The sequence below is a fragment of the Diorhabda sublineata genome, chromosome 4 (genome assembly GCF_026230105.1).
Source record: "Diorhabda sublineata isolate icDioSubl1.1 chromosome 4, icDioSubl1.1, whole genome shotgun sequence".
Classification (NCBI taxonomy): domain Eukaryota; kingdom Metazoa; phylum Arthropoda; class Insecta; order Coleoptera; family Chrysomelidae; genus Diorhabda; species Diorhabda sublineata.
Window position 1 is genome coordinate 22901520 of NC_079477.1, and position 23506 is coordinate 22925025.

General features: G+C 33.7%; 1 protein-coding gene across 7 annotated transcripts in view; it reads right to left on the reverse strand.

The window, feature by feature from the left end:
* LOC130443402 (polypyrimidine tract-binding protein 2) overlaps positions 1–23506 on the reverse strand; it is a 431147-nt gene that overhangs the window by 31912 nt on the left and 375729 nt on the right. For all 7 annotated transcript variants that reach the window (XM_056777995.1, XM_056777994.1, XM_056777992.1 and 4 more), the window contains 2 exons: positions 15831–15926; positions 6823–7116 (listed from right to left, as the gene is read on the reverse strand). In XM_056777995.1, coding sequence (XP_056633973.1) covers positions 6823–7116; positions 15831–15926 — 390 coding nt within the window. The remainder of the gene's footprint in view (positions 1–6822; positions 7117–15830; positions 15927–23506) is intronic.

The window sequence follows — 23506 nt, forward strand, 5'->3', positions numbered from 1 at the left end:
GGTATTGTCAACGCAACCATCGCATGTGAATGGCGATGCTAATATAGGCGTTTATACAATGTGAAAAACTATTAAGAGAAAAAAAATGAGATTTTTTATTTCCGTTTTGATAGGAAAATTTTGAATATCCATTATGGCGTTAACAACTTTTTCTTGTAACAAACTTGTTTTTTTTTTTCGTTTATATAAAATATAATGTGTACATCTTGATAAAATGCTTCCGTTGTTATGTTCCAAAACCTTTTCTGTCTAGAATAAAATTAGTTTTGCAGGTGGAGCTGAAAGTTTAATAGCCGTCAAGAGCGTCAAAACTAACAATTCAATTAGCGAAGTTTATAGGTTGGTAATTTAAGAAATTTTACTGCAACGTTTTGAGTAGAATCCAATTTTTTCTCAGTGCTAGATAGGTAGGGGTGAGCGAGTACGATAAAAATTTCTTTCAAACGAAATAAAAGAATTTTCTGACGTTTATAGACCTACTAGATATTATTATATTGGTTAATATGAAGTCAGATTATTAAATAACGTGGTTATGATTATAAAAATTATTCTACATTCGAATGCTCCCCTTCAATATGCTCCAATCCCCTTACCACACACCCTTCCATACGTTTTTTCCATTGATCTAAGTAGTGCTGGAAGTCTTCTTTGGCGAGGACTACAGTTTTTTGATTTACCGCTTCCTTCGACTCAAATCGGATCCCTTTCAAAGCAGATCTTTTTCTAACCTTGTGTCATGTGTAATTTCTCGTGTAAATTTTTCTAACCGTTTCTTTATCGGCGTTTACGCTTCGGCAATCATCCGGATGCTTATTCAATCATCTACACGTATAATTTGTTTGATTTTGGTGACTGTTTCCGGAGTTGAAACAGTCACAGGACGACCTGTTCTCTCGGTCATAAATAAAGCGCTTACACCACTCAAAAACACGCCCATGAGATAGAGAATTGTCCCCATAGGCCCCTTGCAAGAATTTATTTTATTTTATTTTCAATTTAATTGCAAATTTTCAATCTACTCAAAACATACAGAGTAATAAATTTCTTGCTAAATAACTTGAATCGGGCACCATCCAGTGATGGATCTCCGTAGATCACTCCATGAGATATTCTGGCTAGCGTCTTTTCAATCTTCTCTATTCCATTGGATCAGTGGAAAAGCTTGGATATTAGTGGATTTTGGTGGTTTTCGTTTCTTATCGCTGATGTCTAAATAACCTCATTGATAGTTGGAATACCGAGGTCTGCCATGGAGCATTAGCTATTATATTGCAATATCTTGGTGTTCGATGCTTTACTGCAACCCCATAGCTCTATACCATATGTTCATATTAGTTTTAGGATGATTTTGTACATAAGTATCTTTTTTTCTATTGTTAACTACGATCGTCTGCCGACTAGCCAGTTCATATTGTGAAGTTTTAGCTTTAGTTGTGTTTTTTAAGGTTGTATGTGTTTCTTCCAAGTTAATTTTTGGTACAAGTGTAGTCCGAGGTATTTTACTTCTGTTTTCACTGGAATTGGTATATCGTTGATGGTTACTTGCGGACAGACACCTCATTTTGTGGTGAACATTCTCCACTGATGTGTAGCCAATCTTGTAGAACTTTAAGGTGCTATTGCAGCTTTTCTGATGCTCTTGTAGGGTCTGCGAAAGTAACGTTGGTGTTGGAATATCAGCAGTATATATAAGGGCCAAGGACAATTCCTTGGGGAACGCCTGATTTTGTGGGTTGATAATTGGACAAGGAGGTTTGAACTTTGACTTGTATATACCTATTACTTCAGGTCAGATTGAAGTAAAAGGAAGATATGATGGGCTGATTTTTCTTTTATTTTGAACAGTAGTTCACGTTCGTTTCAAACCGCTGCTGCACAAATACTATAATAGTGACGGAAACGTGTTTTGGGACGTGCATGGAAAGATATCTAGTCCTAGAGTGTATACAGACATTTATAAATTACAATTCATATCACCCCTACGATTTTATAGTATAATTATTTTTCTATTATCGCTTTTTGTAAAATGATTAGTTTGTATCGGCCATTATTGGTGAAACGTGCGGAATATAAACTAATATTTCAGATCAAATTTGATATTAATTCATTCCCTCTGTTTTCCTGTTCGTTTGAATCGAATTTTCTGTTACGTGAACCATATAAACGGATTAACAGAGTCATTTGACAAAATTCATCAAGTCAATGACTAGAAAATATTAAAAACGTTTGGTATTTCCGACTTTATTTAAAAGAATTCAAACATCACACGAAATTATACAAAACTATGTAGATAAAAGTGTTAAATTGTTCAGAGAAAAATTATACAATTTATCTCTAACACAGAACTCAAAACTAGTGAAAGGAAAATGTCATTTTTTCACGTGTTATACACTGTAGTTGTACTACGGATTCGTTTGTTATTATTTGTGCAAAAACTTGTCCAGAAAAAGTAATACATTGACTTATTTTTATATTTTACTTAAAATTGTTACTAATATTATTATATTTCAACAATTTTGGAATGTAAATAAATTTTTGGTGATTGAAATTTGATGGCGAAACTTACTGAGCTTCCACAGATTATAATATATGATTGATTTTAATTTTTTTAGCCATAGAGATATCGATATAGACATCATCTCTTCATTGTTAAAAAATTTTTGACCACCAAACCATTTTTTCAAGTCTTGGAACATGAAGGAGCTAAATCTAGCGAATAGGATGCATGAGGTGGCAATTCAAATTTCAATTCATCAATTTTGACCATTTCAGTAACGGATGTCTGAGCTGGTGCATCGTCTTAATAAAACAACACTTTCTTCTTAGTCTTGCCTGCAGATGGAACGGCCTTTGTCTTCTTTGGAACAGGTTCTTCCTTTTTGGTTCATTGTTTTAATTGTTCTTCTGTTTCGGATGTAAAGTGATGGATCCACGTTTCCTCCATGGTTAAAAAGGTGCAAACCTAACCAAACACAACGTTGTTTTCATTGTGAGCAAACGCAACATCCATCTTACGCACAACTTCCTTATGTCCAAATTTTCAGTTAATATGCGATGTAGCACACTTTTTGGAACGTCTACTATGTCTGCCAGCTCGTGCACTTTCAGTCGACGATCATCCAGTGGATTTTCTTCAACATTTGTGAAGTCGTCAACTCATTTGATCGACCACTGCGATGATGGTCTTCGTCTTCTGCTACCCAATATTTTACTGAGCAGTCTCAACCATTGTAGAATTCAGTTCAGCTTTTATATTGATTGGGCTAATGCCTTTTAAATCAATGTAAACAACGTGGCGTTTTCAAGATTGTATATTTTCTAATACAGTTGGATTTTTCAAGCAACTACCGCTATTTCTATAATACAGTTTAAAGATCTTTTAATGCTTTAATTAAAATTTTAAGATTTTTCGAGGCACAAGAGCTGTTTGGGCGCTGTAAGTGACTAATAAGGCTGAAGGTACCTTCAGGAAATTTCCTTAACGGAAAAGCGCTAATGAGGGAAATCGAATCCAGGAATGTAAGCAGATTTGAAGACTTCAAAAACACCTTTATATATTATTATTTTGTATTTTACAATCATCTACCAATGTAGCTGATGCTTTTACTTTCCAAGAAAATATGTTTTGATGTCATAAGGAAACCCTTTTTTCTATCACATATCATAGTTTGATGATCCTAGTGCTTTCATGTTTTCACGTGACAAAAATATTCATTATACCTCGTAAAATGGTTTCGTAAAAATCGTAATAGTTTCTTAATTTGAACAAATACGTTTTTAATACAAGCATAAATTGTTAATCCGTTACCACACGATGTGTCCAATGCATTCAACGTTGGACGCTTATATCATTAGACGCATCGTGTGATCGTAGTGCGCATGTTTTGCTTCCAAGGTTGGCATTGGTCGTTAGACCCGCGTTAATGGAGTAGCCAACATGGAACGAAGTTGGAACCAACACTTGTGGTACAATTTCCAATGTTCAGTCGTATGTGGAAACGCGACCGTTGACAAAACGTTCAGTGTAGTACCGGCTTTAGTTGTAACCGTTTGTTTTTTTCGTTTCGATTATAATTTTTTATTTACGACGTGTCACAAGTCCATGCTTTACATTATTCACGATATTTACCACGATGTACACAAATATGAAAAAAAAAACTAACGACGTTTTTACCGATTTACAGTTTAATAGTCTAACAACAGTGGTAATGATAATGAGTTTGATTTTGTGTGAATACCACTAATCACCTCGATAGTTATATCCATTTCTTTATACCGACAAATCTCAAATGTTTCAATCGATAAATATCGTCTGCGATGGGTAATTTATTTTAGATTAAACCTGGTGGAAGTCATTATCAAAAACATCAATAAGTATTGACAATTCGTGTTGTGTCGACTGATATAGGATGAGGTAAAAATAATATAACAGGTTACAATAAAAAGAAATATAATATGAGTGAATAAAAACATGTCTTTTTGAATGTTTATTAAGAAAAATTAAGAGGAGTTCGCACTCACTCATTCTCTTCTATCCGTTAGTTAGAAAAGTTAAAGAATGGATATCAATATATATAACGAATGGTAGACTGGTAAAAATAGCAGGGAATACATTTAAAATTCTATAACGGACAATCGATAGACCACGAAAAAGGTGGAATGAGCCAAAATGAAGAAATATATCAAAATAAGAATTTAAAAGGAAGAAGACGAATCAAACTGGAAATGAAGGTCTCAAATGATAGATAACTTTCACCTAAACAATAACAAAGTCTTATACAGTGTGTTTACTTAAGTTGGAACACTATGGAAAACTTTTTTATTAGAGGTTTTTTGAAAAAAGTTATTCCTGATTAAAAGTTCTGCACGGTCCAAAAGTTAGAATGCAACCATCAGATATCAATTTATTTTGAAGCATTATACGAGGTTTGTCAAAAAATTTGAATTTTGTGCAGCCACAAAAAGAATACGGAATAATTAGTAAATAATCACAAAAGCTGAATTTTCATAATAAATGACTGTAATTGCATATTTGAATATAACTTTATAACATTTTTCTGTGAAAAATAAAGATACTCTTGCACAAAATTGAAATTTTTTGACAAACAACGTATTCTGCTTCAAAAAAATTGATATTTGATGTTTGCATTTCAGCTTTTGGATCATAAAGAACTTTTTATCAAGAATAACTTTTTTTTATAAAACCACTACTAAAAAAGTTATTCATATGGTTCCAATTTAAGTCAACACACTGTATATTGAGATATTTTTATAATTCCGAGCTGTTTAGTTGTAAAACGACTTTGGTGTTAGATAGCCACTAAAAAATTTAGGAACGTACAAAAAGACTTATAAATTATTGTTGTTTTTGATAAACGGAACCAAATCCAAAAACAAGAATAGAATAAAAAATTTTTTAGTTTTTCGCAAATATTTCCATTATCAGTTTTCGCTTAAATTTCAATAAAGGTTTCAGTTTCATCAAGTTCTCCTTCATTTGAGATGAATTTCTTAACGGCGAGCATTTTTTTGAGACCAGTAGTCACTGGGAGGTCAGATCTGGACTATAGAGTGGATAAGGAAGCAATTCGTTCAATAAAACCATTACCATAAAACAATGATTTTTTTCATCATATCAATAATCATATGAGGCTGTTTTTCCTCGGTTTTTGCATTCAAACTATCCAACAATTCGATGTAGTATTCGCTACTGACTTTCTCTCCCTTTTGGAGATGAACAATATTCCATGTGCATCACAAAAACTTCCCAGGTCATTTTGGACGCTTCGGACGGGGTTCACCGGCTGCAGTCCACTCAGATGATGATCGTTTTGATTCAGGACTGAAGTCATGGATCCATGTTTCATCTATTGTCACATATCGATGCAAAAAATCTCATTTATCACGAGTCCAAACACTGGAAAAGACCTTTCTCGTTTCCAAATGTACATGCTTAATTGTGAACACACGGCCTTCTAATATTTTTGGACTTCTTTGATATCTTCTGGAGTAACAACCTCAATTGAACGATCAGAACGTTCACCATCATGGTGTCTGTACGACCACGTTCAAATTTAGCAAGCCGATAACAAATGGAGCAGATAAAATAGAGTCCAGATGCTATTGTTGAGCTTGTGCAGTATTTTTTTCATCAAGAATCAATGTTAAGTTAAAGCACGAAATTGTTTTGAATCGATTATTTCGTAGCTTCACTTAAATGGCCGTCACTTTTTTCTGACTAATCGAAACGTCATGCAATTTTCCTCATAGTTTTTTGAAAGTTGGTACGTCATAAACGTCACACGAATTTGACAATGGCAGCGCCATCTGTATGTTAATCATTCAACTTATTGAGTAATGTAATAAGATTGCTGATTTTTTAAAAAATTGAGTTCGTATAAGAACGTCACGTATTTTGTTTTAATTCCATATTTGTGCACGAATAACAACCACTGCTAATTATAAAAAAAAAAATAAAGTTTCGTAATTATCTGTAAAAAATTGGTAATCAAATGTTCGTTTCCCCATATTGAACGCATATAATTCTATTGTCAACTTGAGAATTCAACTTCAAAGTCCTCGATTTGATCGGGATCTTAAATCGGCGCCGAACTGAAAAATCGCTTTGGAACATTAAATGATGCGTTAAAATTTTCTTTTCGGCTTTTCCGCAGGTAGCCACGTCGAACAGAATTAGTTTAAGCACTGCGAGAATTCCTATATATTCGCCGTATCGCAATTTCAAAAAAGATTTATGTAATTGTTGAAAATAAAATCGATAATATCAAAATTTTCGGGAGCTAAAAGTAGAAAACAACTCACCGCATTCGAATGTGTCTGATCCGTCTTCAATTCCTTATGATTGGAGTATTGAACATACACTGCTCGACCACGCAACTGAGCTATACAACCGGCGAAATAATTAACCATAGTTGTAGCCGATTGTTCGTCGCCCATTTCCAAAAACGCCTGGTTCTTTCCCTTTAATACTAACACGTTGGTTACCCTGCCGAATGGGAGACCGAGGTGAATTATTTCTGCTTCGGATACATCGCTCGGGATGTTCCGGATGTGGATCACTCTAGACGGTTTGCCTACGTTTTGTTCTAATTTCACCTGAAACAAATAAAAATCGATGTCGAAATATAAAATGGTTGTTTCCATACGGCACACAAAAGTTGTTGAACCCGAAGATCGTTAAAAACTAATAAGGTTAATTGTAAACCACTATTGATAAAAAATGTGTAATTCGAGACAATTAAAAGACACGTCCAGTTAGAAACGCGATGCTAATAAATAACAAACCTTGTAAATATAACTTTTGACTATATTTTTTTAAATTATTCACCATAACATAAATACAAATATGCTGTTTGAAAGATATTCTATTATGCTTTAAAATGTGGGTATAAATTTATGAAAACCTATTTCTTACGTTTAACTTAATGAAATTAATGCATTAATCAAATTAAGCTTTTTTATTATTAACATAAATAGGGTTATTTACAATTTAAAACTCTCTCCCTCAATTTTTTAATAATGGATATGATCTCCTCTGTGCCCTAATAACATCCCTTATACGATTAGGCTTAGATCTAATCAAATAGGTATTGTTTCTTGTGGTATATTGAGCCACTCTTTTATACTGCAACTATAAGCTCGAATTCTTCGTTTTAGCTCATCCAATAAAAAATTCTATCGGATTTAGATCAGGACTGTATGCTTGTCATTCCATAACTCGAAAATCAACTTCTGCAAAGTAATCTTGTACGATTCTGGCGGTGTGCAGCCTTGCATTGTCATGCATAAAGGTTAATTCGTACACAGTTGCCCTTACGAATAAACACAGGATCGGTTCGTGCTCCTAGAGAAACTGCACTCCAGATCATGCAGAAGCCACCTCCATAAGTACTCTTCAAAGCAGCAATCTGCAAATCGATCTCTTAGTCTTCGGTACATTTTCCTGCTTCAATCGCTACAATGGAAGCATATTTTGGTCTTGACTCAAACCATAACCGATTCCTATTGTTCCAATTCAGATGATATTGTGCAAAACGCAGGCGTGCTTGCTGATGATTTGGGGTGAGTTTTGGATCAATCGCAGGTGTTTTAGAGGTCAGATCATTTCACCATTAATCACCAGCGATCTATTAAAGTTTCATTGGCAGAAAATATTTCCATCAAACGACATACGTAATCGCTTATTTTAATTTGAAAAACAGTAGCTTTTATTTGGGTTGAGGGTTAATAAGTAAATTACAATTCTGGAAAAGAAGTTTTGTTTATTAGGTCGGAAAATTTTCAAAGAGCCCTCAACAAAGAAAAATTGAAACTTTAATGCTAGAGATAAGCCTTCAGGACAGTAAAGGAAATATGGGGATAAAAAACGCCGCTTGAAGATACTTCTCGTGGTAAATGGATAAAGAACACAATACAGTAGAGACCAATTATATGGAAGAGAAGCTGATAGCGAAAGAATTATTTGCAGGTGTTGGCCAACCACTTAATGTTATTTAAATGTCTATTATTTGACAGTATTGATTGTATCGATGAGTAGTTGAAACCTTTCTAATGTTTCCATGCACTTTTCTTTTTCCATTAAATAAGGATTACACTTTAACGTATTTGTTTCAGCTCGTTTTACGAACTCGTCAACAAAATCGAGAGGTAATTTGATTGGGAATTTCCTTCTCGAAAATGGAAATTCTTTCCCTTTTTTTTCCTCTTCCGTGCGAGTTAAACAATGTAAAATTTCACGTATTACGGTTCTTTTATTTGGGGATATAGATTTAAAGTCTATTACATCGTTGTAGTTAGTTTTTCCTTTGTTTTTTTTTTTTGATTCTAGCAGGATGTGAATTGGATTTTTTGCCATTTTCGAGATTGAAAGTTTTATGTCCGGATTTATATTTTATGTAGGGATATTGCATGATTAAAGGGATGTTTAGTTGGATTTGTTTTATTTGATTTTCCACCTAACCTTTTGCCACTCTCATGAAACTTTTTACAGAAATTTTTCTCAAAAAAAGTCGTTAAGGAAACAACCACATATATATCAAATTGTTATGATTATGAATTTTATCCAAAATAATAAAAACTACAGAGGTCAAAATTTGTCAGAGAATAGAGACCGCCATGGACAGGCCATATAGTACGAGTGGATGAACAAAAAATATAAGAAAAAAATTAATTACATCCAGTTTTGAAGTATTTAAACCACCTCGAAAAAAGTGGCTGTAAGAAATTGTGAAAAACGCAAACAGCCTTCTGAAAATACGCAATTGGAAGAGGGAAGCTCTGAACAGGAACAACTGGGGAGGAAAACTCAAGATGCGCAATTGGAAGACATCAGCTATGGACAGGAGCAACTAGGGAAGAAAATTCAGGTCAGCAAATTATAAAATATTCCTCGGAAAAAGGTGGCAGTAAGAAGTCGTTCAAAACACAATCTGTTTTCTAGATATATGCAGTTGGAAGAGACAGAAACAACTGGAATGGAAAACTTGGGAATTTCATGGTCCGCAGTAGACGCAATCAGTTTTCTAAAGATACACAATTGGAAGACATCAGCTATGGACAGGAACAACTAGGGAAGAAAATTCAGGTCCGCGGCAGGCTGTAGCTCCACACAAGATTATAGAAAATTCCTCGGAAAAAGGTGGCAGTGAGAAATCGTAGAAGACGCGATTAACTTTGTGAAGATACGCAATTGGAAGATGGTAGCTTTAGATAGGAACAACTGGCAAGGAAAACTTGGGAACTTCATGGTGCGCACTCAGTCCTCTAAAGATATGCAATTGGAAGAGTGCAATTCTAGACTAGAATAAACGAGGAAGAAAACTCATGTCCTCGGCGAGCTGTAGCACCATGGAGAAAGATAAAACGAAAAAGTTGGTAGTGAGAAGTTGTAGAAGAAGCAATCAATCTTGCGAAGACACGCAATCGGAATATGGTAGCTCTAGACAGGAATAACTGGGGAAAAAAATTTCGAGAACGTCAAGGCCTATAGGACCATGGAAAAGGAAGGTTAATAATATATATTCCAATGTAAAAAATCGTATCTGGTAGCTGGCACAAGTCGTATGAAAAAAATTTGATCAAGACATGACATATTATGATCGATCCTAAATTTCGAATTGATCCGAAGTTTTGTAGTACTTCAAAGATTAAATTCCCTAACCAAGAACGTATTAAAAGTTATATGGGGAATGGAATGTTGAATAAACAATAAAAAAAATGAGTAATTATTGTATTCCTTCCGTTATATATTAAAAACTCTTTCCATTGGAAATAATATTGGAAAAGCGTGTACAAAATGTATTACGATTGTTTCAAACTCCCTGTTTTTACTCGTACATCAGGGATATTTAATTTTAATTAACTGAAAAACAAGTCTGGACTTTCAAAATATCAAACTTCACTATATCATGTTAGTAAACAAGGGAGAAAGCCTTTGAGCGAAATATTCGATACGCCTTTATTTGCTCTCATACTAGAATTTCATTTTCGGAATTAAAAACTAACATTTCGCAATTTTTGCTTCATTTCGTGGGTTTTTAGTATAAATTCTCTCCCCGACACCTCTGAACTCTCCCCCTTATCTCGGATCGACAATAGAGGTATCAAGTTTCCGTTTCAATACAAAAACCTTCTACAGGTAACGCGTCTACATTATGGCGGCTGTCGGCCGATGCAATTATCTTGTATAGAAACAAATGGCGACTCTTGCGAACTGCCATAAATAAAGACTTGTTAGATTAATTATAGCACAATAAAGATTTTGTTGCTTTCCTTCCCATCTCGCCCATTTTACGACGACGATAAGAGAACTACTATTGTCTATATTTTGATGCTGATGGTTAATAGCCTAATACTAACAATCACATCACTTTATGCATAAATTTTTAATGATTTTAGTTTGAATATAGTCGGAATTTATAAATTGAGAATAAGCAAACTTGAAAAAAAAAGGAACGTAATTTGATTTTAAAGATGCTACGATTATCCTTAAAATATATGGAAATCTAGGACAATAATGCTTCGAAAATTACAACCTGTTGTTTTCACAGTGTCAGGTGTATAATCAATCATTTTATATCTAACAGCTCAATCGATCACCCATTATAAAGTTCAGAATAGTTTCTCAATGCTTATATCCTGGGTAATCAAGCCTACACATACATACGCGTCCTATATTATCTCTTCATATTAACATTATTCCTGTGAAATGGCAACTTAAGTTGGTAATAATACAGGGTGGCCCAATAGAACGTACATTTATAAGCTAAAAAATTAATACTAAAGGTATTGTTGAAATAAAAGTTATGATAATTAGGTAATTAAATGAAGTTTATTTTTTTAAAATAACATCATTTAAATGACGGTCCTTTCCTTTAAACGCGAACGCAGATTCGTGAAAACTTTTGTCAATTAATCTGGTGTTCATGTAGACTTTATGTTTGAGTTGTTCCCACAAAAAAAAATCAAGAGGCGTCAAGTTAGGGCTACGTGGGGGCCACCTCTTATGAAAATTAGTCTTGTAGAAAACATCTGTCTAACAGCCGCCAAAGAATCATTGTGACAGATCGCTCCGACTTGTTGTAACAAAGTTCTCGTATTCGCTATTCTTGATCTCGCAAGTTCTGGAGTCAAATATCCCTCTAACATCGCAACATAGCGATAATGCTTCGTCCCCGTGAATCTTCAAAGAAGATAGGTCAAATAATTCATTTACTTGAGTTTGCTGCCCATGTCGTTACTTTCAGACTATGCAGTGGTTTTTGTTGTTTCATTTTAGGAGTTTTTTCAATCCAATAACGACCAGGATGTTTCCAAAGGTGGAAAATCGACTAAGCATTTCTTCAGCAAATGTCAACCTTGCTCCAAAGTCAGTATCTTTCAATTCCTGTGTTAACTGGAGCTTATAATGATGCAGTTCAAGATCCAATTTCAAAATTCGCTGTAAACTTTAGTTTAAATCCGCCGATCGCTTCCAACTAGACACATGCGGAATTTCTCGTACTGACTCCTTCGCCATATCGATATTATCGGTGATCCTAGACGTTCTTAGACGACCTTTTGCTGGTATTTTAATTAAATTTGCACCCGGAACTTCATAATGTGTCTTAATCCATATTCTGAACGATACAGTCTCCTTGTCAAGACAAAAAGCACGACGCTTTCCGTCGAAGTGACTCATGGCTACTAAAACTCCACGCGAGCAAAAATCCAACCACGCTAGGCTTCCCCTGCCCACGCACCGTTTACCTCGCGAAAAAAGATGATGCAATATGTACGTTTTATTGCGTTACCCTGTATGATACTTGAGATTTGAGATGAGACAAATGAAAACAATTGTTTTAAAAAATATTCTCCACTAAGATCAATACACTTTTGCATGCGTTTGAACCAATTTTCATTCCGATTAGGGTACCGCCAAAACGTGTGTTTTGAACGCATCAACTGCTTCTTCAGGTGTAGAAAAACGCAATATTTCAAGAGCGCTCCTCGTATAAAAATGGATTTGTAATCAAAAAATTGTTTATTTATACCAAAATCAAAATTATTAGAACATTTTTGTTTTACAAAAGTTGTTTTACGTTTCTGGGGATTCTAGGTACGAGGGTGGTTCTTTGAGATTCACATATAAACCGGAACAATTTTTTGATATCCGAACAAAAAGTAATTTCTCAGGATAAAAACGTATTTTAGTGTGTGAAGAAATCAAATTTCGGTATTGATATTTTGTATAAAACATGTCAAGAACATTTAAGTGTGAGATGGATTCTGTATAAAACATGTCAAACAACTGACTATTTGATGGGGAAAAACATCGAATCAACGTCTCGTATTCATCTGATTTATCACTCAATGACTTTTTTTTTGTTCCCCACTGTCAAACAAAAGATGCACGGACGGCAATTTTTATTACCTCAAGAATTTTTCGAAGACATTCTACGATATGGGTTTTAGAGTGGAAAAAAGTTTTCAGCAGATTTGATTTGAGCGTATGCTAAAATGTATAGACCTTAAAGGTGAATATTGTGAAAAAACAATAAAAATTAGTAGTAGTAAACCAATTCTGGTATTCTCGGACCTCATCCTTATGATACGAGTATATATACTTATAGTTGTCGATGTAAAATTCCTATATTTTTTTGTATGATCTACGATATAGTTTGAACAAAAAACTAGTTTTTCACATAGTTCATACACACTTTTTACTATATATTTTTTCAATTCTTTAATTAATATTTATAGGGAAACATTTTTTTTTAAATTCGAAAATTTTGTAGGCAGTTTAAACATTTCAGTGAGTCCGTCATATTACGTGACGTCATAGGTATAAAATAAATAATGAACATATGATACAAAGTAAATAGGATAGTTAATCTAAAATAAGAGTATTTATTAAACTTTGATTAATCTGAAAAATGGTATATAAATCATGTTTTGTGCCATGATGTGAAAATGCTATGATTAAAACACCTTATCGAGTTTTTTTATGAAGCCAAAAAATTTGATTATACAACGAAAATGGTTCGAACGTATGACGATACTGCGAGATGTAATTAGTTTTTGTTGCCAGGATTATTTTAATATTAGTAAGATTCAAATTTAGCTTATTTTAATATTTTATAGTAATCAAGTTTATTATGCTTGTAATTTTTATCGTAATTGTGTAATTAACTCAACCTATAAAAGTTTTATTCACTTATATATATATATAGAAAAATGTTTCATTTATATGTGACTAATAAATGAAAACTGTATTATAATAGCACACGCGACGTTGCCGGCACGATAATCTCGTGATCATCAAGCAGACAACTGCGCAACTGGAATTTTTGCGATTTTCAATTAAATATGTAGAACTTTTTTCACTTTTGATTAAATATTTCACTTTCTGACATTATTTCATATAGAGAACTCATAAAATAAACAAAAAAATACTTTTCAAAAAATTGCGGGTACTCTATTGGATTTGATCCGTTAAGGTTTATTCACTTATACATATAGAAAAATGTTTCATTTATATGTAACAAATAAATATAAACAGTAATATAACAGCACACGCGACGTTGTCGGCAACGATAATCTCGTGATCATCAAGCAGACAGCTGCGCAACTGGAATATTTGCGATTTTTAATTAAATGTTTAGAAATTTTTTCACTTTTGATTAAATATTTTACTTTCTGACATTATTCCATATAGAGAACTCATAAAATAATAAAAAAATACCTTTCAAAAAATGCGAGTACTCTATTGGATTTGATCCGTTAAGGTTTATTTACTTATATATATAGAAAAATGTTTCATTTATATGTGACTAGTAAATAAAAACTGTATTATAAAGCACACGCGACGTTGCCGGCAACGATAATCTCGTGATCATCAAGCAGACAACTGCGCAACTGGAATTTTTGCAATTTTCAATTAAATATGTAGAAATTTTTTCACTTTTGATTAAATATTTCCCTTTCTGACATTATTTCATATAGAGAACTCATAAAATAAACAAAAAATACTTTTCAAAAAATGCGAGTACCCTATTGGATTTGAAAAAAAAATATCATTTAGCGTCATTGCCCTTTTCAGTATCCCTAGTCCCTGATACAAAAACTTGGTTCGCTATTGTCTATTGTGTTATTATTATTACTATACGAAATCAGAAAAGAGATTCTATCTCTCCCAACAGTTCATCCTGTTCCAAATTGAAAAAGAAGTTTTCTGAACTTCGCTACCCGTTTTGTTGTATATTAAATGGAATATCAAACTTTATAGGAGGACGAGAATAGCCATTGTTAGTTTTAAATTTGTTCTCTCGTCTTTAGATTTCGGCGTTATGGAAACAATGGATACACTTCGGGGAAAAGTGGCAGTAGGTGACGAAAAGGGGGTGTAAATATTATATAAAGACAATGGTCGATGGTCGGTTGGCATGACATTCTTCTTTGAAATAATGACTCGAAATAATAATTAACAAGAAAGTTTGAAAATGAGAATTTGATATAGGTTATTAAAGTTTTCTCATCCATTATCAGAAATTTGATAAATAGGAGACGTAGTTTCTTTATTATGCTCTTAATCAAATTTTCCATGCACTTGTGGTAAGTCTCGACTAGGATAGCCTTCAGTTCAGGGGTTTGGAAAAGAAGAAAAAGTCACTAAGAGCCGAATCCCGCGAATAGGTTGCCGGAGTGATGATTATTTTCGAGTTTGCCAAAAAAATCAGTCACAATTACGCTGGGATGTGATAGTGCAAAATCGTGGTGGAAAATCCATGGAGATATCTGAAAAAGACCTAGTAGTACTCCTTATTGCCCGTTTAACCTTCCGGAATGAATTGATGATAAACCACACTACGTTTTGAGGTATCAGCGTGAAGCAATTCGTTCTAAACAATCCAATCCATTAGGTTTTCCACCACGATTTTGCACTATCACATCCCAGCGTAATTGTGACTCATTTTTTGGACGTATTCACGAGATTTTGCTCTTAGTGACTTTTTCTTCTTTTCAATAACCCTGTACTGGAGGTTATCCTGGAACGCCATTCACAAGATTACGGAGTTTGTTTTCGTCGTTAGAAGAAAAGGATGGGCTACTCGCATGAGGCAAGTTTTTGAGGACTTCAAGATCTTCATTCATCGCTTTGTGCAGCTCGTTTGCGATAAAATAAACTCCCCGACGATTCCGTATCCACGTAAACAAATAGTTGACAAACACAATAAAAGTTGTATCAAAAAAATGTTACCGAATGGATTTTCTTACGCGCACATTAAGCCGGATCGAACCAATATAAAAAAATAATTTGTAAATTTACTTACTTTTTTGGCATTTTCTTGGTTGTTGTTATCGGAATGTGGTGCAGATGGAGCCATGACTGATACGTTAGATTGTGATAGTAATTCGTCGCTACCTCTCTGAAAAGAAAAATACAAGATTCAAAATTTTTATTGGGAGATAATAGAGGATTCTCGGAGGAGTGTTGGAGCAAAACTAGTGTACTGTACGGTCGAGCTGATTTGGGTATATTGGGCATGTAGCCAGAATGGACGAGGATATTTGGGTAAAAGATTGTTGTAAAGGGAAGACGAAGTCAGAAGGAGAAGATTGCGCCCACGGAAATAATGGATAGAGGTATGTAGAGAAGATTTAAGAAGAATAGAAATAGAGAACAGACGTGAAGCAGTCTGAACTCCAAGTCTTGCGCATATAAGGCCTGTTGAGATATTTATAAACGTTTTCGTAGTGGCAGTGTGGCAAATTAAACAGCAAAGTGTACTAACTCTAATATATTTCGAATACTTATGTATCCATCTTCGGGAACTGAAATTATGGTCACAGAACAATGTAAAAATGTTATATAATGTTATATAAAAGTATAAAATTATTAAAAATTAACTCCATTAATTAATTGAGGATTGTGGCGTAGAGACATTTATTATCAAATCAATATTCAAATTGATGCGTAGGGTAGATCGTTATGAATTAAACTGAATATTTATTGGTTAGATTCAATTTAAACTTTTATAGGTTAGATGAGGTTAGTTGGCTACTGATGGCCTTGAATTTTTTATAGATTTTTTTTGACATCTAAAAGGTTATTTAAATCAGTTTTCTTATTAATACACTGATAATTAAGAGCAATATATTGTCAAAACTTTGACAGGCTCATAATTCATAGAATGACCTTCATACAAAACGAGTTATACCAACGAGCATCTATCGGGTTATAATTCACGTCACTTTTCTGAGAAATATATGACAAATGTATTTTTTTTTCATCACAATTTAAACAAGGAATTTCATTAACTAAATAAATTTTTATAAATATTATAGAGATAAAGATAATATTAGGAACTCGCCTACTGATATAGACCGTGAGGCCGGTACTGTTAAATTTGGCGTATGCGACGACTATTCGTATTTTTTTTGGCGACTATTTGTTTATATTCCCGTGACTCATTTTTATAGAGACAGTATTCTGGAGATTTCAAGAATCTGAAATATTTAGAACGTGATTTTAATATATAAAGCGGAATTTTAGCAGTTGTAGTATGTAAACAATTTTAAATAGTGAATACATCGAGACAATGCCAAATGAAGTCAAATATATATTTGAATAAATTGAATAAGAAGTGGAAAAACATTTTTTGAACATCATTTTCTTGTTACGTCACTGAATTTAATTCCCAAAGCTTGCAGTGTTAATACGTACATATATATAGTGGTTCGTCGCTTATAAATGCACAGTGTTACACTTGATGCTGTCGCCTCTCAACGCCAGTCATTATTTCTCTCCGATAGTAAAATCCGTTAAGAGCCTTTTGTGTTTTCATGAACGGAAACACACTTTCCGACTCTCCGCTCTTTTCTCTAAGCGGCCGTTTTGGCATTTACGATCACTCAAGATTATATGGTTAAATATAGCTGCTACTGCTGCCGTTGCCCACTTAATCCGAATATAAAATATATATTTGGAAATACATAAACTGCTTCGAACGTATATTTCATGTATCCAAATTTTAATAACCGACAGAAAAATTTTATACGTTTATAATCTAGAATGGAAAGTTTTTTTTTTCATTTTCACTTGTATTTACTAAACTAGAGAAAGCACAATCTCCAAAAGAAAACAACTGAGCTTCAAGTTGAAGAGCATCATCCGCAAAATATTATATTTTGAGGTACCTCAAAACCTTTCCAAACTTAGAGCTATCTTATTGGAAGTCTAGGCAGTCCAGGGTACGAGAATGCTCCCAAATGTACCTGGTCTGACCTAGAGTAGCTGCTTGAAAAATACCACTGCATTAGAAAGTATACAATCTATACAGCATATGTTTCAAGTTTGAAGACACCACGTTGTTTAATATTTGATTGTCAGCCATTGATAGTGAACGTTTACTAGTGAATTTGTAAACATAAACGAAAGCTGTGCGCAAGATGGGTGCCGCGTTTTCTCACAATGGAACTAAAACAGCGTTGTGGAGATTACCATGGATGAAACGAGGGTCTACCACTTAAGTCCCGAAATAAAAAAATAATCAAGGCAATAGACTGAAAAGGGAAAACCGACTCCAAAGGCAAAGAACGCTACTTCTGCAGGCAAAGTCAAGGCGACGGTTTCTTGGGATACGCGTGGGATTATTTCCATTGAATATCTTGAGGAAGGAAAAACTATCAACGGCGAGTTTTATGCAATGTTTAAGCGAAGAAATCAAGTAAAAACAGCCGCATTTGACTAAGAGGAAAGTGTTGTTTCACCAATACAATGCATCCATTACTGCAATGGCCAAAATCAAAGAATTAAAGATTGAATTGCTACCTCATGCACCCTATTCGCCAGATTTAGCCCCTTCGGATTATTTTCTGTTCCCAGACGTAAAAAAATGGCTCGGTTGTCAAAGATTTTCCAACAATGAAGAGTTGAATTTGGCAGTTAATGACTATTTTAAGCAGCTTGTAGATTCTTATTATAAAAACGGTATGGAACTTATTGAACATCGCTGGTAAAAGTATTTTCTTTGTAGGGCCAGGTACTTCTGTGTTAGTCTCATATTTCACTTGCTACATTTTATATTTCTGTTTGGATTTAATTCTCTAATCTATTTTCACTAATTTGTGTTTTATGTTTTCACATTCTTCGTTAAATTCATCATTCCTCTCTGTAATCCTTCTTTTACTTAGTTGTTTCTTTATACTTTCCCAATTTTCTTCTGTATTTTATCCTTTTCTGTATTTCTAAGGTTCTAACTTTAATTTCATTTCAATATGTCAATATTTTTGACAGTTTTCGATTCCTTTATTTACAAGCTTACAAGTTAATTTTGTTAATGTTTTACTAACCACACTTTTATCGATTCATTTCTTCACAATATTTATCATTTTCGTCGATAAAATCGATACAGCTTGTACCACTTTCTCATCCACCTATGTTTCTTCTGGTAAATCTCAGATTATTTTATTCAAATATTTAAAATACACTCAGCTTTTGCTATAAGACCTAAATTGCGTCTCGACGCATTATTAACAAAGCCATCAATCTCGTTTTTCCCTTTTACTTTAACCTCGGTAATTGTTTTTTCATATTCACGTCAAGTCAAACAGTAACATCATGATAAAGATAATCCCTCCATTTGAGAGGAAATCCCTTCTCGCAAGGCAGAACATCCCTCTTTTTATTTTTTAGTAAAACCAAGAGACAATTATTCTGGGAAAAATCAAGCAAAGAGAGATTGACGTAGTGTGTCTTACCACGACAGGATTGAAACGCGTGGCATTAGATTTAACATTTTTAAAATGTCAACCTCGTTCTTATTTTACTCAACTGGATAGAAGATAGTACACTACAAGTCAAAAGTTTGGTTATAGTGATAATGAAATAACAGTCTATAATTTCTACTTTTTCGCTTTGATTTCGGTGCATAAGTTTAGTATTTTCTGTAACATTTTTGATGAATCGTCGTCTATTTGGTTCCGGTCCATTCGTCTTCCAGGATATTCCAATTATGTGAAGTGGAAATAGTTCACTGCTTCCTGATTTTCCTGGACAATTTATTTTTCTACAACTCAAGTAGGACGATAAATCATTACTTCCAGGACGTTCCTTCTTTCCAATTCTTTCAAATACTCTTTACACATCTTCGAGGAATGCTTGGAATCGTTGTCACGCTGAAAGATAAATTTTTCGCTGACTAGAGCGTACTACATTTTCCCTTGATATTTTTTATAGCCTTCTTTTTTCAAAAGTGCTCCAGTTTTTACTAGATCTAGATCTTATTTCCTCCAAACTTTCCCTGACCATCATCGAGCCTACACCGTGTTTTGCAGTCGAGATTAGACATGGATCCTTTGATCTTCCAATTTTCATGTATCTGTAGCTCAATGCAACCTCTTGATTCTATTTTCATGTCTTAAAAGAGGCCACCTTTTCAAAAATGCCATCTCCTTTTCACTGTAGAAGTATTCAGAAGAAAATCGGTAGATTAATTGATCCGAGCTGCTATCTTTGGGCTCGTGAGTCGTGGACAACGTTTACTGACCAATACGATACGTTTATTTCCAGCGGTTGTGGTTTTCGGCGGCCGTTCTGACCGTTTTCTATCGCCAAAGCTCCTGGTGTTTGCATATTTTTTCACGTCGGTACGACAATTATTGCATGAGCTTAACCCCTTTCCGAAAATGAAAACAATTCGTGTACGAATTTCACAAAAAGATTTATTGGTCCATAAAGTATAAAATACAGAGCTGATTGGGACTAAACTACAATCATAAACTTAGGGGTGGCAAAAACTTTTGCCCGTCGGCTATAGCTCATGAACGGATTATACTACGGCTTCAGTAAAAAAATTATGACAAAAATTCAACCCGATAAACACGTGGAAACTATTTTTAGAATTTTAGTTCCGCTATTAAAGGGCATATTTGAAAATATATAATTAAAAAGGCACGTCCACTTTGCATTATGGAAATATTATTGGAAATACGTCAATACTTTGGTATTCGAAAAGTACAGTTAAACATAATTTTGAAAGACACAAACGATGAAAGTAATTTTGGACTATGAGAACTTTCCTTTTCCTCTCTACTCTTTTCTACGTTAAATATTTTGCAAGTTATGAGTGAAGTTAGTGTCCCATGACGTTGCGACTGTCAAAATATGAAATTAAAATTTAATGCTCTGTATCTCGGAAAATGACAATAATTATGATATGAAAATTTCACAGTTCAATTGACAATTCTTTGCGAATCTATCGAATTTTAGTCTAATTTCTACGTTCAATATTTTGCGAGTTTCGACTAAAGTTAAATCACTATGATGTTGTGGCTGTCAAAATACGAAACTAAACTTTAATGCTCTGTATCTCGTAAAATAACAAGAATTATGATATGAAAATTACAGTTTAATTGACAATTCTTTACGAATCTATCGAATTTTAGTCTAATTTGTTCGTTAAATATTTTGAAAGTTACGACTAAAGTTCAATCACTATGACGTTGCGACTGTCAAAATACGAAACTAAACTTTAATGCTCTATATCTCGCAAAATAACAATAATTATGATATGAAAGTTTCACAGTTTAATTAACAATTCTTTGCGAATCTATAGAATTTTGGTTCAATTTCTTCGTTAAATATTTTGAGTGATTGTTTATATCTCGAAAATCTCAAGGTCTAGTACATTACTTAAAAATACATGGTTTAGTCAAAAATCTCGTGTATTCAATCACCTGTGCTACTTTCGGCTTTTTCACGTCTTTTATTTAATAAGGCGTTTCATCTGGATTACAGCCACGTTAAGCCATCAATTTTATGAGTATGGCTGCGGAGCGTAAAGAATAAAAAAAAATGACGACGAATAGGAGAAGGGCGAAAGACAAAGAAACGATGTAATTGGAATTGTTATAAATAGTTCGGTGTGGAATGTTGGCTGTAAGATGGAGTAGGCGACTGTGATTAAGATACTTGTAAAAGATTTACAAGAGGAAATTATAGGTTAAATGGAAAATACTTTGGATTTTATGTGATAGTTAGTCTGGGAAGAAGTATATGTAAGTCCGGTTCTACTTAACCGATTTTTATAAACTTGATGTTGTTTAAAAGAGCTTTTTAACAGGAGTATGAAGTATATAAATTTTGATTTGAAACGTGAATGCTTCATATATTTTAAATATTGTTATTCGTCTTAACAAATTCAAATAAAATCACAAAAGTTTAAATAAAAACGTATAAAAGTAAATTAAGCGAAAAACGTATGCCGATATCTTTTTTCTGATTCGAGATATCTTAAGATATCGTGGGTCCAGCACTAGAATCTGGATGTACCAGATTTTGATATCAGGCTGGATTATTGCAACTGGGTATTAAGTATGATACATGGCGTTCCTGAAATACTTTCACGATGAAACTACGTTTCACCCTTTCAATTAGTTAGCAAAATAAATCCAGAATTTCTTTTCCCGATCAATCGGGAACTACATGTCCTCCAGCTGGAATTGTTCAGTATCGTTTACATAACTTTTCTTTGACTATTTCTCCCATCTCGTTTCCTTTCATACATCATTCATAAATATACGTTGCACGGCATAGATTTGTTTAGTTTTCAAAGAACGTTTTCGAAATGTATTTTCTTTGTTTCCACGATTGGAAAGTAGTGAATAAAATATGACACTTTGAGTAAAAATTCACTTTTTCGCAAATACAAACTTAGTATTTCTCAAATAGACAGTTTTGAAAATAAAAACAAGTAAAAACACTAATGCCCAGCAGAGTTAACGAACAATCATTTCTCAGCTTCACGCGTCTACAGACGCACGTACGGCACAGTAAGGCCCCTCAACTGTAATCATTTCCACCTCTTGGTAATGTCGCCATAAATTTTCCCACACCTTGACGTGACGTAGACAAATTATCCCGAGAAAACAACTGGTTGAGTCGGTTCGATTCTGGACTGCAGATCAAGGAAAACGAAAAGAATAGATTTGGAGAAGGAAAACGTTGTTTTTAACAGATTTGGATTGGGAGGATGTTATATAGACGAAAAAGTGTTAAAATAACAATTTTTGATATGTAATGGATAGCCCTGTACGGTAAAATCGACAATTTTATTTTACTAAATCATTTCAAGGGTGTAAATTGAAAAAATTTCAAAGTACCCTAAAAAAGTTGGTATAATTTTTAATAATCCGATATAAAAAAGCCATTTCTTTTAAACTGACAACTCCGACGTCAATTACTTTAGAAACAAGTCCAATTTTAAAGCAGTTTCATCGAGATGAGCACCCCGAGAAAAAAATTAAAAAAAAAAGAGACGGCGAAGCTCACGAGTCGAAATTCTCCACGTTTTCTCTTCGAATGTCTTGTTTATTAAAAGTGGCAAAAACTTCCGAAGAACTTTCATCAAACTACGTTAACATTTTTCGAATTCGCACTAAGAAAATTTAAAACCCTTCAAAACTTTGTGTAAACACTTTTAGTTTAAGTCTTCATCCAATGTTTCTACTGCTAGAGAAAAAGTCATCGTCGAAACGGGATTTTTTTTTATGTAAATTATACTCCTCGTTCCAAGATTCATTTACTAATTTACCAAAATTAATTAGAATCAAAGTTTTCGTTCCGTGCTCCAAATATCCTCATTAAAATATTAACTATCGACCAATGAGATACTGAATTACTTCCACGAAAAGGACTTCCTTTATTTAGTGTGAGAGGATAGTCCAAGAAGTATTTAGCCTGACCTAGAGATGGCGGTAGTTGCTTCAGAAAGTACACAATGTATACAGCAAGTTTGAAGACGCCGCTTTTTATAGTATTTGTTTGGCAGCCATCAATAGTAAACGTTTACAGTGAATTTGTTAACATGGAAGAAATTGGTCATAACAATGGATTGAATAGGGAGAACCAGCTCCAAAGAAGGCAAAGACCCTTTCATCTACAAGCAATGACACAGTCCGTATTTAACACCCTACAACTAAAAAAGTTTGGACCACTGAGAGAAGC